A 12,695-nucleotide genomic window follows, 5' to 3' on the forward strand; every position below is an offset into this window, starting at 1 on the left:
CCATATAAAAATGATAAGTAACCCAGCTCTCCATCAATAGGTGATTATTTAAACTTACTGTGGTTAGTAATCCAGTAAGTGCTATGCAGTTAAAAGAGAGCAAAATAGATAACATGGACATGAGATACATGTGCTAAAAGCACAATGAAAAAAGTGTTTAGAGAATAGACTGTTTAGACTATTTGGTATAAGCCCATCTATATCATCTGTATCTACATAGTTCATAGATACAGGTATAGATATCTATTATCTCTGCACATGATAAATGTACACTATTTGTAAGGTGTATAAATAGGTGGGGAGGTAGATTGAATAGGAGTTTAACCTCAGATGAATAATTCTCTGTACTCCAGTTTTTCTTAGGAGCCTCATCTCAGAAGGACCAGGCAGGCTATGCAGTGACACACGGCAGGGCATTTTCCTAGCAGAGTGCGCTGCAAGCCAGGGCAGCTACCCTCCCTCCCCCTGGCTTGGCCTCTGCTCCTCCCTCTCCACATCCCCCATCATCAGGGCAAGAGGGCGTGGGGGGCTGCCAGGGCTCCCCTGAGCTTTGACCCAGATGACATCCTGCCCCAGCTCATTGGCCAAAACCAATCTCCTGGACCTGTCTCCTGCAAGGGGCTGGTACATGCATCTTTCTGGGCCCAGGGAGGAAACGGGGGGAGCATCAGCAGTAAGTGGCAGGGCAGTGCAGGGAGGGGACTGTTGGTCGACCTCTTTCTCTAGTTGCCTTTGTTCTTAAAGTAAAGCCCCTGATACTGAGCTGGATCGCTGTCCTCCGAGATAAGTAAAATAAAATAAATAAAAATGACATTTCTTAGCCTCTTTTGCAGTCAGGAGAGCCATGTACCTAGTGCTGGCTATGAAAGGGTAAGAGAATCACTAAATGCAACCTGCTGACAGTGCCCTTCAGTGGAGGAGGGCTCCCCTGCTCTCTGGCTGCAATGCAGGTTGCTGGCTGGACCCCAACAAAGGGGCTGCCACACACTGAGGATGGTGGAGCCACAGCCAGGATGAGCCTGGGGTTCTCTGGCTCCTGAAGCCTCTGCCACACAGGAGAGAGAAATAGGGCCTCTCATTTCAGCCACCATTTTGGAAGGGGTTTGCTTAGTTATCAGGCACACGCAACAAGCAAATCTAAATAGCTGTTGCAAAGTATGGAAAGTTTTCCATAATAAAAAAAAAATTTAAAAAGAAAAAAAAAGTTAAGTCGCCATTTCAATAAGCACATCTTTTTCTGGCTGGCATGCCCACGTCTGTAGCCAGAGGGCATCACAGCCCACATCAAGATCAAATCCACTCTAACAGAGACCAAACGGGCTCCTTACACTTACGCTTTTTCCCAGGAGATTGACCCAAAGGCACTTTACTTTCATGATCCGTGAGGTCTAGAAAGACATAGGGAAGAAACTACTTTAGGAGGAAGTAAGTCTTACGTTCATTTCAGGCAGCCCTGAGCTGGCCAAGCCTCGACAGTGCTGTTCAGTCCCTTCCTTTCTTTTCTTTTCTTCTTTTTTTAATTTTTATTTATTTATTTTTTATTTTATATATTTTTTCATCATTTTCATTTTTGCACAATGTCTGCATTTTCATCTTGGTTATATTCCCCATACACTTCCCACCCCCCTAATTTTGACCCTAATCCCCACCCCCAACCCTGCCCCGTATGTTTCTGGTTCATAGTGGCTGGAGCTGGAAGGGATCCTGCGCAGCAAAATAAGCCAGAAAGAAAAAGAAAAATACCGGATGGTCTCACTCATAGCAGGAATTTAGAAAACCTAAATAAGAGACCTGGAGAAAGACTAATTACAGCACAGTCCCTTCCTTTCTAGCGGGTAATGGCTCCTGAGAGGCTCCCGGCCACCGTGCGAGTCCCCAGCTGGCCATTCCGCATCCCCGGCAGGAGGAAACCAGTGGTCTTTATGCCTCTTGATGTCCTCGTCTAAAATATTCCAGTCAATGATTCCACCTTCTCTAAGGGTTGTTGTGCAAACACAAGGGAACTCTCTGAGACAACTAAAACAGTGTCCCGGAAGTCAGCGCCGGCCTGAAGAGACTTAACAATGACCATTTGTATGTGGGCTGTCACAGGTAGTGATCCTTCCTGACAGTCATGAGCTGTTTGTCCTCGGAGGGTCACACAGGGCAGGTGGGCTTCTGTGAGCCAGCGACACAGGAGCTGAATCCGGGTAAGGAGACCGTCCGGCTCCATCCTCACCAAGGATGTCAGCAGGCTGCGCCCGAGGTGGCAGCAGTGAGAAGTGAATGAACAGTCACTGTTACACCAGCATTACACGCCAGTGGCTTGGGCTCATCATACTAGCATATTTGTATTTACAATGAACTGTTTTCTTTTGATTTTCCCAGGAGGTGAAGTGAGAAACATGGAGATCTGGGGGCGGCGGGTGGGGGAGCTCGATCTGTGACTTGGGCACCTGCAAATGAAGATGCTGAGTGTGTGGATGTGCCGAGAGCGGGACTTTCGGCGGGAGTGCTGGTGCCCGAATGTCAGATCTTGGCAGGTGGGGATCCCACTTTACATAAAAAGCACAAGTCAATATCTACAGAGCATGTACGTGATATGTAATACACACTCGTGGTATTAAAATATCAGGGTCTTTTGTGATTAAGACAAAATGTCAGCGGACTCCTTTGGGTGATGACAACATAAAAAGGTTGAGGAACACTGGCTTATGGTAAGACAGCCCTGACTTTGGGGTCCTGATACCTGCACCCTGGGAGTTGCCATCCTCATCATCACGCGCATGGATCTCGGTGATGTGCTCGGCAGCTCCTGGGCTCTCTTGCCATTCATTTCCAAAGTGTCATCACTGATCTCTCAACAGAGAAAAAGCACTACTTTCAGATCTCAGAATTCCCCCAAAACTTCCAAGGGGAACCTCACGGGACCCAGAAGGACCTTGTACCCTCTGAGTTGATGGCTGCAGGTACCAGGTCTTGCCGCTGCCTCCATGCTGCCCTCCTGGCTGTAGTCACCACTGCATGTTGACTCTCAGTGTGCATCTGTCACTCCCAGGAGAGCCAGGCTGCTCAGCAGGGCCTCCTCGTACAGAAGGTCTTCCCTGGGCTGCAGCCACATGAGCTCAGTGTAAGCTTGCAGGCCCTGAAGATCCAGAAACCCTGCATCTCCAGGGTCCAGACTGTGTTCATGACAAGAGGCTAGTTGCTTTTTGCACAATGTTGACCTTTGCACAGATGGAGCAAGACCCCTGACAGGTAAAACTGCAGGTGCCTTAGTCCAAATCAAAGCAGTGTCCGCAAACCTCGGGAGCAGCCACTGCATTTTGTGCAGTCAGTTACTTACTGCAAAAGAGGCAAGTCACGTCATGTAAGCATGTTGTTGAGGAATATAAGTTATCAATGTTATTAAATTTCTACCCTTGCGTCCACAGCTACTGAAGTCTTTTTGAAAGCCATACAGCAATGTTTTGCGTACAGAAGCGCCATGGCCCTGTCGGTGAGCCACTATTTCCCAGATATTGTGATTTTGAAAAATCTTGCATGAGTGTAAAACCTATTCAAAATGCAATCTGTCATAATAATGCATTTTATAGTAACAGAAAAGTTATGTGATATTGCAAGTTATGAAAATTATATGAAAAGTTCATTGATGTGGCTTCAGATTCTCTAAGTAACCAAGGGGCGACACCGTGTTGATTTCATGTGGTATCAAGAATGAGCGACCACAGGCCTCACCCAGGAGCTTTGACAAGCCCCACCCTTTTCAACTATAGACCCTGTGAGGCTGAGTTTTCTTCACCCCAAACAAGTGGTTGAATGCAGAAGTTGACATAAGAGCCCAATAGACTTTGAATAAATGAGACCTTACACTTCGAGATTTGCAAATATATGAAATGATGGCCCTTCTCCTCACTAATTTTTCTTATTTGGAAATCCACTTCTTTTTCATAAAAATATGCTATTTATGTTAACAAGGAATTGGCTTATTATTTCTTTTAAGGGAATTAATAAATACATAACCTTTTTTAACCATCACTTCTACTTTTTTGTAAGGTATATGTATACGCATATTTACATATATGTGTGTGTATGTATATATATGCATATATACAACATAAAATAGTAAAGGAATCTTAAGATTAAAAAGTTTGAGGGCGCTGGGCTCACAGCTACCTGCGAACACAGATGCTGCTGCCAAAACCTCCTCAGATGGAATTGTTATTTGTTTCCTCTCCCTCCCTCTTCTACAGGTCACAGTCTTTCTCTTCAACCCCTGCCTGCTTCGGAGAGAGCTCCCCACCACTGCACCCTCAGACGGCGGACCCAGCCCCAGCCTTACCTTCTGGGCCAGACGTCGGGGCAGGCTGGCTCGTCGCCTTCTGGGCCGTGGTCACTCTCCATGGCTTCCCAGCAAAGTCATCCTTCCAGGGAGTTTCCTGATCCCCCACTTGGGGCTGCTCTTGGATTTCAGGGTCAGGTGAGGCTGCCCCTGGCAGATCATGTTTGTGATTAGTTTTAATTGGGTGTCCCCATCACCCATTCGTGACCTGCTTCTGTTGCCCAGCCCCCACACTTTGAGGCCTCTGTGCCCCTGTGCTCACTGTTCTAATTTTATTTTATTTTTTAAAGACTTGTTTGTTTATGCATACAAGAACTAGGGTACAGGCCAGAGGTGCAGGGGGTGAGAGGATTCATCAGAGACAAAATGGGGAGCAGAACAGGCAGATCTACTGAAGTACACTGCTGAGAGGAGCAGTGGGCGGCAGGAGAGGTCTGCGCGCCATGTGGGACCCTCCTCCAGTGGAGCAGCCGGGGATCAAACTAGAGCCCCAGCGCTGCAGAGGCTGCGGGCAGCTTCGTAACCCAGCGCTCAACCGCTGCGCCACCGGGGAGGCCCTCCCCACTGCTTTTAGATAACATTGAACTTCCCACCCCTTGACCAATAAGCACGAGCAGCCTCCAGGCTTCAGCCTCCTCTGTACTCTGGCCTTACCTCTTGGGAGGCTTTTTTTATGGTCTCTCTTTCTTGAACTTGACGAAGTACTTCTTTTTCTCTTCTTTCCTAAAAAGAGAGGACACGGACAGCCTTGGATAACCACACACTAGATCTGCCATCTCCTGTGTCAACAAGTTTTAGTTTTCACTTTTGGTCTTCAAGCCATAGAGGCCAGGAGGTCCCTAGCAGTGCTGCTCGTGGAAAAGCCAGTGGGAGAGAGAGTGTTGGACGAGCCAGTCCTCCATGTGGATGTGAAGGTGTGGGGGTGGTGGTGGGTTTTGTGATGCCTGTACAGCCTCGAAACCAGCCTCATGGCCTGCTGGGAGGCCAACGGACTATGATGAGTGAAAGAGGAAGTGACTGTCTCATGGGAGTGGTTAGGACTCAAAGGAGACCATGGGGGCTGGCTGGGCAGGGCTGCAAGGGGTGGCCCCCAGCCTGCCTTCTGCCACGAGCTGGGTGATGGCAGGGAATGTTTCACCTTGTCTGTGGAATGTTCCACAGAAAGCTGTGTCCTCTTGCAGATCTAGCTTTCAGCTATGGGCAGAGATGCGTGCAGCCAGCTCTCTGAGCTGCTGTGGGTGTAGAAGACCTTGATGGCTGCCGCACAGGTGATTCCAGGGGTGCATATTTCAGTGGGCCTCTGTTTTCCTGCTAATTGTCATGAAGGCCTTAGAAGGTGCAGTGGATGGGAAGCGGGTCGCTGTAACCACACCGGAGGTGCTTAGAACACAAACTAATCAGAAGAGCAGAAAACGGCTCCAAGTTCACCCACCTGACAGAGGAGAAAGACACTCCTTACCTTTCTTGGGAGTTTCGGGGGGCACTTCCTGGGGCTCTTTTGAGTCATTTGGTTCAGGAGAATCTTCTCTTATCACTGAAAAAAGTACAGTTCAGTTCAGAGGCTGGCATGGGCTGAAGGTGCGAGGGAGACCAATGGGCGCAGAGCGTGGCGTTGGGATCTGCCGGGCGCAGGCCCTGGCTCTGTCTCGATTTGATCCACAAGTTACTGGGACCAGCGCGACGGTCATAGTGAACCAGGGTGATTGTCCGTGAGGGGCTCAGTTTGGCCCTGCTCGAGAGGGTCCCCTTACTCCTCAGAGGAGAAATACTGGGGTGCCACCCCCCTCAGGGAAAGAGGCTGAGAGCCTGGTGAGCCGGGACCCTGAATCCTGACGGCCACAGGAAGGGGAACGCTTTCGCCATTTGAAAAATACATGTCATTGCTTAGAGGTCTCTGAATGGCGCGTCTTACAACGCTGTGTCTGTGATTCTCTTCACCTTGAGAAACTGTGGAGGAGGCCAGTGTCTCAGATTTCTGGACACAAGGGCTGCCGAGGAAAGCAGAAGCTGGCCTGCGCTGGCTAGTGTGGCTGAGGGCAAATAAAAGCAAAATTCTTCTTTTTTGCTGCATAGGAAGGACAGAGGGCTTGCAGCCAGAGCAAATAAAGGTCCATTTGGGGAAATGTCCACTTCCCCTTTACAACCCTATGAGATTCATCTCAAATTCTGGCTTCTTAAGAGCAGGGAGGCAGTCAGTGGTCATTGGACCTTCTAATTAAGTAGTTGCATTTCAAGTTATGTTCATAAGATCAACTCTTAAAAAGTCAAACAATATAGAAGGGGTGGGGTTGAAAGTGGGAGTCCCCCACAACCGGGCAGGGGCTGGGGGGCCCATCCCCAGCCCATCCCTCGGGCTCAGCACGAGGCCCAAACGTGCTTCCCTTTGCGTCCCCTCCTGGAGAGGCCCCAGAGAGCAGCTATCAAAGTTCCTGCCCAGCTCGGGCTCTTGCCCCTTCTCTGGGGTGCCCACCACAGCACCTCCTGGCAGGTGATGGTCGCCCCTTTGCAGACCCCATGGGGGGTGTTCAGGGCCTGGGTCCAGTGGCTACTAGTGGGGTCCTGTCCTCTATATCGCTGTCCCCTCCCAGTCTACCTCCCTAGACTCATCTCCCTGTGCTCCATTCAGGAACTTGGGGCTCCTGCCTGGTCAGACCCCTGAGGGCTGGGTGAGCAGTCGGAAGCTCGTCTTCTCGAGAGGCACGACAACTAAGGCAAGCGAGGCTGTCCAAGTCAGGCTTACTTGGCACAGGGCCCGAGGGTGCACTGGGCATCTCTGGAGCATCTTCTTCATCTTTCCCTTGGGGGGCTGGTTTGTCACTGGACACTGAACAGAGGGAGAAAAGGCATTTTAGATCCTAGGACCAGCAAACAGGAACCAGAGGGCAGAGGAGCGAGAACAATCTATTCTATCCAGGGAATCAGACGGTGCCAACCAAAGTCTAGTGAGGGTAGGACAGCGGGAGTGCAAGTCATGGCCTTTCCATTGCTGCTTCAGTGATGGTCTGCGGTGGTGGCTTTTATCTTTAGAAATTCTAGAAAACGAACCCTTCCGCTGTTATTAACTTCTGGATCATGTCAACCGCTCTGGTTCGGATTAGCATCATTTGGACCCGAAGGACCCTTCTCCTAGCGCTGGAGGCTCAGCTGCACGGTTCCTCTTGGGCAGCGCCCCGTTGGCAGCGCCCAGTTATTTGCCAGGTTATATTGCCTGTGATCAGCCTCCTTCCGTGACGGCTCAGGGGACACAGCATTAGAAGTTACATCAGGTCCAGCTGACTTTGAGATACTGGGTCATCTGTTTTAATGACTGCAAGGACAATCCTCTTAGCATCCAACCACATAGACATGAATATGGTTGACAGGGAAGGCCGGGCGCGGGCGGGCGAGCTGCACCAGCCCTGTCGGCTCGGGTCCGCGTGCTACCATGGTCGGGCAGGGACACAGGACATCTCAGCCGCAGCTGGCCCTGGTGGCCTTCCTGACGCGCGGTCCCGCCCCCGTCACTGCATGCGTCCCCCTCTGCTTTTCCTTTGTCACCCCAGTTCTTTCCCCCTGGTTCCTGCCTCAGCCCTCTGGCTGGGCGGCTCCTTGAGCTAGGCGGGTGAGCCCACGAAACACTACCTTGCACAGAGTCAGGGCGGGCGCCGGGCTTCTCTGGCGAGTCTCCATCATTTACTTGGGACGCGAGGTTGTCTTCGGTCATGGAAGAGAGGAAGCAAAATCATTACAGGGGTCAGGGCAGTGAGTGAAGGGTGAGAACCCCAGGGCAGGCTGAGCACCAGGTCCAAGGGTGGAGCGTTGGACGGTCCGGGCTGGGAAGCAGGTGTTCTGGGCTTTAGGACTAAACCAGGCCCCTGTGACCCCTAATCCTTCTGGTAGGGGTTGTATGTGGCAAGTGGTATGTGGAAAACAGATCAAGAAAAATACGAGACCCCGGCCTTCAAGACCTGGTCACCACACAAGGCCAGGGGTGCCAGGCGGAGGGCATCCCTGTTTCTCACCTGGGGTGAGCCTCCCTTCCCCGATGAGTCGGGGGGTGGCCGCTGCGGGGCTGGGCTGTTCACCCAGGATCTCAGTGCTGTGCGGTGTGGATCCTTCAGGCTTAGATCCTTCGGGCTTAGTGACGGCGGGCGGCTGGGGTGGGAGGCTCGATGAGGGCTGCTGGGGTGTGGGCAGCGGCAGCAGCCTGGGCTGGTGGGAGCTCCATTCTGCTGTGTCATCCAGGTCGAGGACGGCTGCGAGTCTGCTCCAGCCTCCGTGGGAATTGACAACTGGGATTGGTGAAGGAACTCAGGTCAGACCCCGGAGCCTCTGAATTCTTTGGCAAAGGGCATTTCCTTATACGTGATCCCCAAGAGTGTAAGGGGCGCCACATCATTCTTTCTCCCCCAGGTGCATAGAACCAGCTCACCCTTAGCATCCTCGGTGTGGCCCCTGCCTAGTTTATTTACCTGATTTGGGCATTCAGTGCTTTAAAAATGGCACCAGACCTCGGGTCTAATACCAAAGTGACTTCACACATAAAGTTGAGTTTGACTTACCCCTGGGGATCTAATTTTCTTTCATTTGGGTGTCAGAATTAAAGCAACTATCTACAGAGCTGTCATGGTAATAGTGGTCTCTGTTTTCCAAGAAGAACACATTACATCTCTCTGGGGCAAATAAGAGAACATATTAATTCCCTCCCATGGTTTATATTCTGCTTTCTGCTTATTTCTGCAGATGCAGCTTCCATACCTCAAACCCTCTAATCTGGCCACTGCAACTTTCCTCCCACCCCCGAATCCCCATGCAGAGCTTGGGCCTTACCTTTCCAGAGAGAGAGTGGGCAGTGGAAGCGCAGATTCCACAGGGTAGAGCCAACCCAAGCCTAGCACAGCTACCTGCCTCCCTTCTATAGCCCAAATGTTATCCAAGAAGCCGGTACCATCATGGAAGCTCTTAAAAGTCCTCTTCAGTTTGGGGTACTCATACAGGTGAAGGGGTCGGAACAGCGTCTTCAGAAGTGACAGGTTAAATGTCTTCTCCAGTTTGGCGAGAATGTTGTAGATCACTTGGGACACAGGGACCAGATTTCTATAGGCTTCCAGAGATTCCTTTAAAAAAGGAACAAAGGATCATTACAAATGATTATAAAATGGAATGGAGGCTTATTACTATTATGATACATTGTGGTTTTCAAGGTTGTTAGAAAGCTATTTTGGTCTTTTAAGAAGCAATTTGCATAAAATGTCTAGTCAAATTTCCTGAAGTGTGTTTGCTTTTGAAACTTCACATTCACTGGGACGTGGAATTCCAGTAGTCACAGCAGTAAATATTTTAGGCTTCTTTAAAAAAAATCTGTCTGCTTTATGAGGGTTTTTTTTTTTTTTTTTTTTTGCATAGAAGAACTGGTGTGTAGGCCAGAGGTATGGGGGTTGGGGGGGGTGAGAAGATTCACCAGAGACAAATGGGGAGCAGGCGGATCTACTGAAATACACTGCTGAGGGGAGCAGCAGTCAAGACAGGAGAGGTCTGCTGCCCCATGTGGGTCAGCTCCCTGGCTGGGGATCAAGCTCAGGCAGTAGCAGTGACAGTGCTGATACTTAACCCTTAGGCCACCAGGGAGGCCCTGTGACCGTTGTTTTTAGGTGTCTTTGAGGGAAGAGAGAAATTTTAAGGGAAGAGTGGAGTCAAAGGCTGCTACTGTGTAATTCATCCTGTCAGGCAATAGATCTAGAGGTGGGCCACAATTGGCAATTGTGATGATTGTGCAATAACTTCTGCTCGCTCTCTTTATTTTGGACTTGAGATGTCCTGAACAGGGAAACCATCAGAAGAGCTCCTCTTGCTGAGAGGCGGCCAAAAGGAGAAACATGCTAGCAGAGAATTGATGCAGAATACTTACTGGGCACCCCCTGAGGGTGGTGAGCCCCTCCTTGTGTGCATAACAATGGGGAAGGTCAGCATGGTGCTCCCCAACCAGAGGAGGGGCACTGTTAGGTGGAGAAGGTGGGCATTAAGTAATAAGCACAACTGAGATGAATACTTGGTGACTGCTGAGAGGTGTTATAAAGAGGAAGCATAGGTTACTGTGAGAGAGCAGTGAGGGGGTCTTAATAGATGAGTAGGTCAGGGGGTCCCCAGAGGGGTCACTTCTGGCTGTGATCTGAAATGGAGCTGAAGTCAGCCAGGTCCAGGCTGGAGAAGGTGCTTTATCACTCTGGCACTTCCCTGGGCCTGAGCTCTGGAAAAGCTGTGAAATCAGTGCCATTTTTATCCACATAGCACATCTCCCAATGTCTACCTTGCTTCACATTGAATTATCTGTGGGTGACAAGCTCTTAGGAACTAGGATGGTGCCCTTAGTGGGTTAAGCAGTTCCTTCTTCCCCCCAAAGATATGTCCACTTGAAATCTGTGAATGTGACCTTACTTGGGAAAAGGGTCTTTGTAGATACAATTAAGATAAAAATCTTGTGATGAGGTCATCCAGGATTAGGATGGACCCTTGGCCTAATGAAGTGTCCTTATAAAAGAAGAGAAAGAAAATACAAAGAAGGAGCAGGCAATGTTGGGGTGGAAACAATGATTGAAGTGATGCTTCCTACAGGTCCAGGAATATGAAGACTGATGGCACCACCAGAAAATAGAAAAATGTCTGACATCGAATTCTCCCTCAGAACCTCTAGAAAGAACCAACCCTACCAACAACTTAATTTTAGACTTCTGGGCTCCAGAACTATGAGAGAATGTTTCTGTAGTTTGAAGCCACCTGGATTGTGGTCATTGTTATGGCAGCTCCTGCCACACACACACACACACCCCCCACCTCTGATCATGAACATTTGGGACTGACCTTTAACCTCTAGGAGTCCTGTGGGTTTGGGTTTGATTGTAGCCTCAATAATCAGGATTCTTGGTGGGGGCTGGGCTGCCATGGGAAAGCAGCCAACACAACTCACCCTGTAGAAGTTCTCAGTGATGAAGGCATTGTCTAGCAGGCTTTCAACAAAGGGGAATGGCTTGTGTATGGCATAGGCAATCTCCAGCTTCTTGCATCTGAAGTGCTGGTGAAGAGCCTCTTCCAAGACCCTGGTCATGGTGAAGATCCTATGGAAGGGGCATGAGAAGAAAGAAAAGCAAAGACTCTGAGGAGCTTGGGGAACTGCTCTCTGCAGGCAATAGTCTTCTAGAAACCGGTATTTTGGCCCCAAGAGTGTCTGCTAGCAAAACACTGTGTGTTTAAGTGATTCATGGATGCAGGAAGCAATGGTAACATCCAGCTATAAAGGGGAATGAAAGTGACCAACAATATGGCGCTGAATCTTCAAGAGGCTGCTAGTAATCATCAGGTGGATATTAAAAAGAGTTAACATTGACTGAGAGCTTCCTACATGCCAGATTTTGGTGTCTCAACCTCATCTCTCACAACACACTGCTGCTTTTTCTGTGCCCACGCAACATTGTAAAAAGTGAACATTTACAGGGCATGAGAAAATACCAGAAGTTATATTAGATGAGAATTTACCTATGGCATTCTTGGCAAATTATCTGGGGAAGGAAAGCACTAATAGATAATTCAACCACCTAGAGATTTGAAACAACGAAGCAAACATAAGTCCAATTTTTCCAACTTCAGTTTGTGTCGAAGACAGAATTGAGCTGTGATTCATGATGAATTTGTAGGGATTTAATCCCAAGGGCAGCTCGAACGTCCCTGTCTCTTCTCACTCCTGAATACTATAAGTTTGACCGAAAAGATAAATATATGAAGTATTAAATACACGTGTACAATATATTGATATTGTGTGATTGCATGTACATGAATGTATATATAATATATATGTGAAAAGAATAATCCAGAAAAGATCCCACAGAGGGTCTATAATCATGAAGAAATCCTGAGACAGCAGATGGGAGGGGAATCTATATCCGCAAGACGCCTGGGGAGGGTGCAGCATGCATGAGCACACAGCCAGGATGAACACCTGCTAAGAAGAGGAACGGGCTCTGCGGCCACATTCAGACTATTTTCAGAGCAGAACATTGCTATGGTCCTCATTCTTCACCTGTTAGGACTGACAAGGATGAAGTGAGGCAGATGAAGTAAGTCACTACTCCAGGCATTTGGCAAAGCAGAGCTCATCTGACCCAAACCCCATTTCCACCGGTGCATGATATTGCACCTCATATAGGACTGTCTGATTTTTATCATCTTCCTGCCTGTTTTGGGGGAGGGGACTCTTCTTATGAGCATTGCAGTGTATGCCTTAAAGGCAAACATCCACATAGAACAAAAAGCAGAATATATAAACAAGCAATTAAGTCAAATGGGCAATCAGTATATAAAAAACTGGTAACTCGGTATTAGAACAGTATAAATAGGGCCTCTC

General features: G+C 49.0%; 1 protein-coding gene across 1 annotated transcript in view; it reads right to left on the reverse strand.

Moving 5' to 3' along the window:
• The window catches only part of SP110 (SP110 nuclear body protein), a 40,215-nt gene that overhangs the window by 19,621 nt on the left and 7,899 nt on the right, over nt 1-12,695 (reverse strand). The window contains exons 4-12 of the mRNA XM_054699465.1: nt 11,265-11,412; nt 9,249-9,417; nt 8,323-8,592; nt 7,943-8,014; nt 7,062-7,145; nt 5,781-5,855; nt 4,976-5,044; nt 4,322-4,471; nt 1,335-1,388 (exon numbers count right to left, since the gene is read on the reverse strand). Coding sequence (XP_054555440.1) covers nt 1,335-1,388; nt 4,322-4,471; nt 4,976-5,044; nt 5,781-5,855; nt 7,062-7,145; nt 7,943-8,014; nt 8,323-8,592; nt 9,249-9,417; nt 11,265-11,412 — 1,091 coding nt within the window. The remainder of the gene's footprint in view (nt 1-1,334; nt 1,389-4,321; nt 4,472-4,975; nt 5,045-5,780; nt 5,856-7,061; nt 7,146-7,942; nt 8,015-8,322; nt 8,593-9,248; nt 9,418-11,264; nt 11,413-12,695) is intronic.

This window comes from Talpa occidentalis, unplaced genomic scaffold, assembly GCF_014898055.3.
Source record: "Talpa occidentalis isolate TD23 unplaced genomic scaffold, MPIMG_talOcc4v2.1 talOcc4.3, whole genome shotgun sequence".
Taxonomy (NCBI): domain Eukaryota; kingdom Metazoa; phylum Chordata; class Mammalia; order Eulipotyphla; family Talpidae; genus Talpa; species Talpa occidentalis.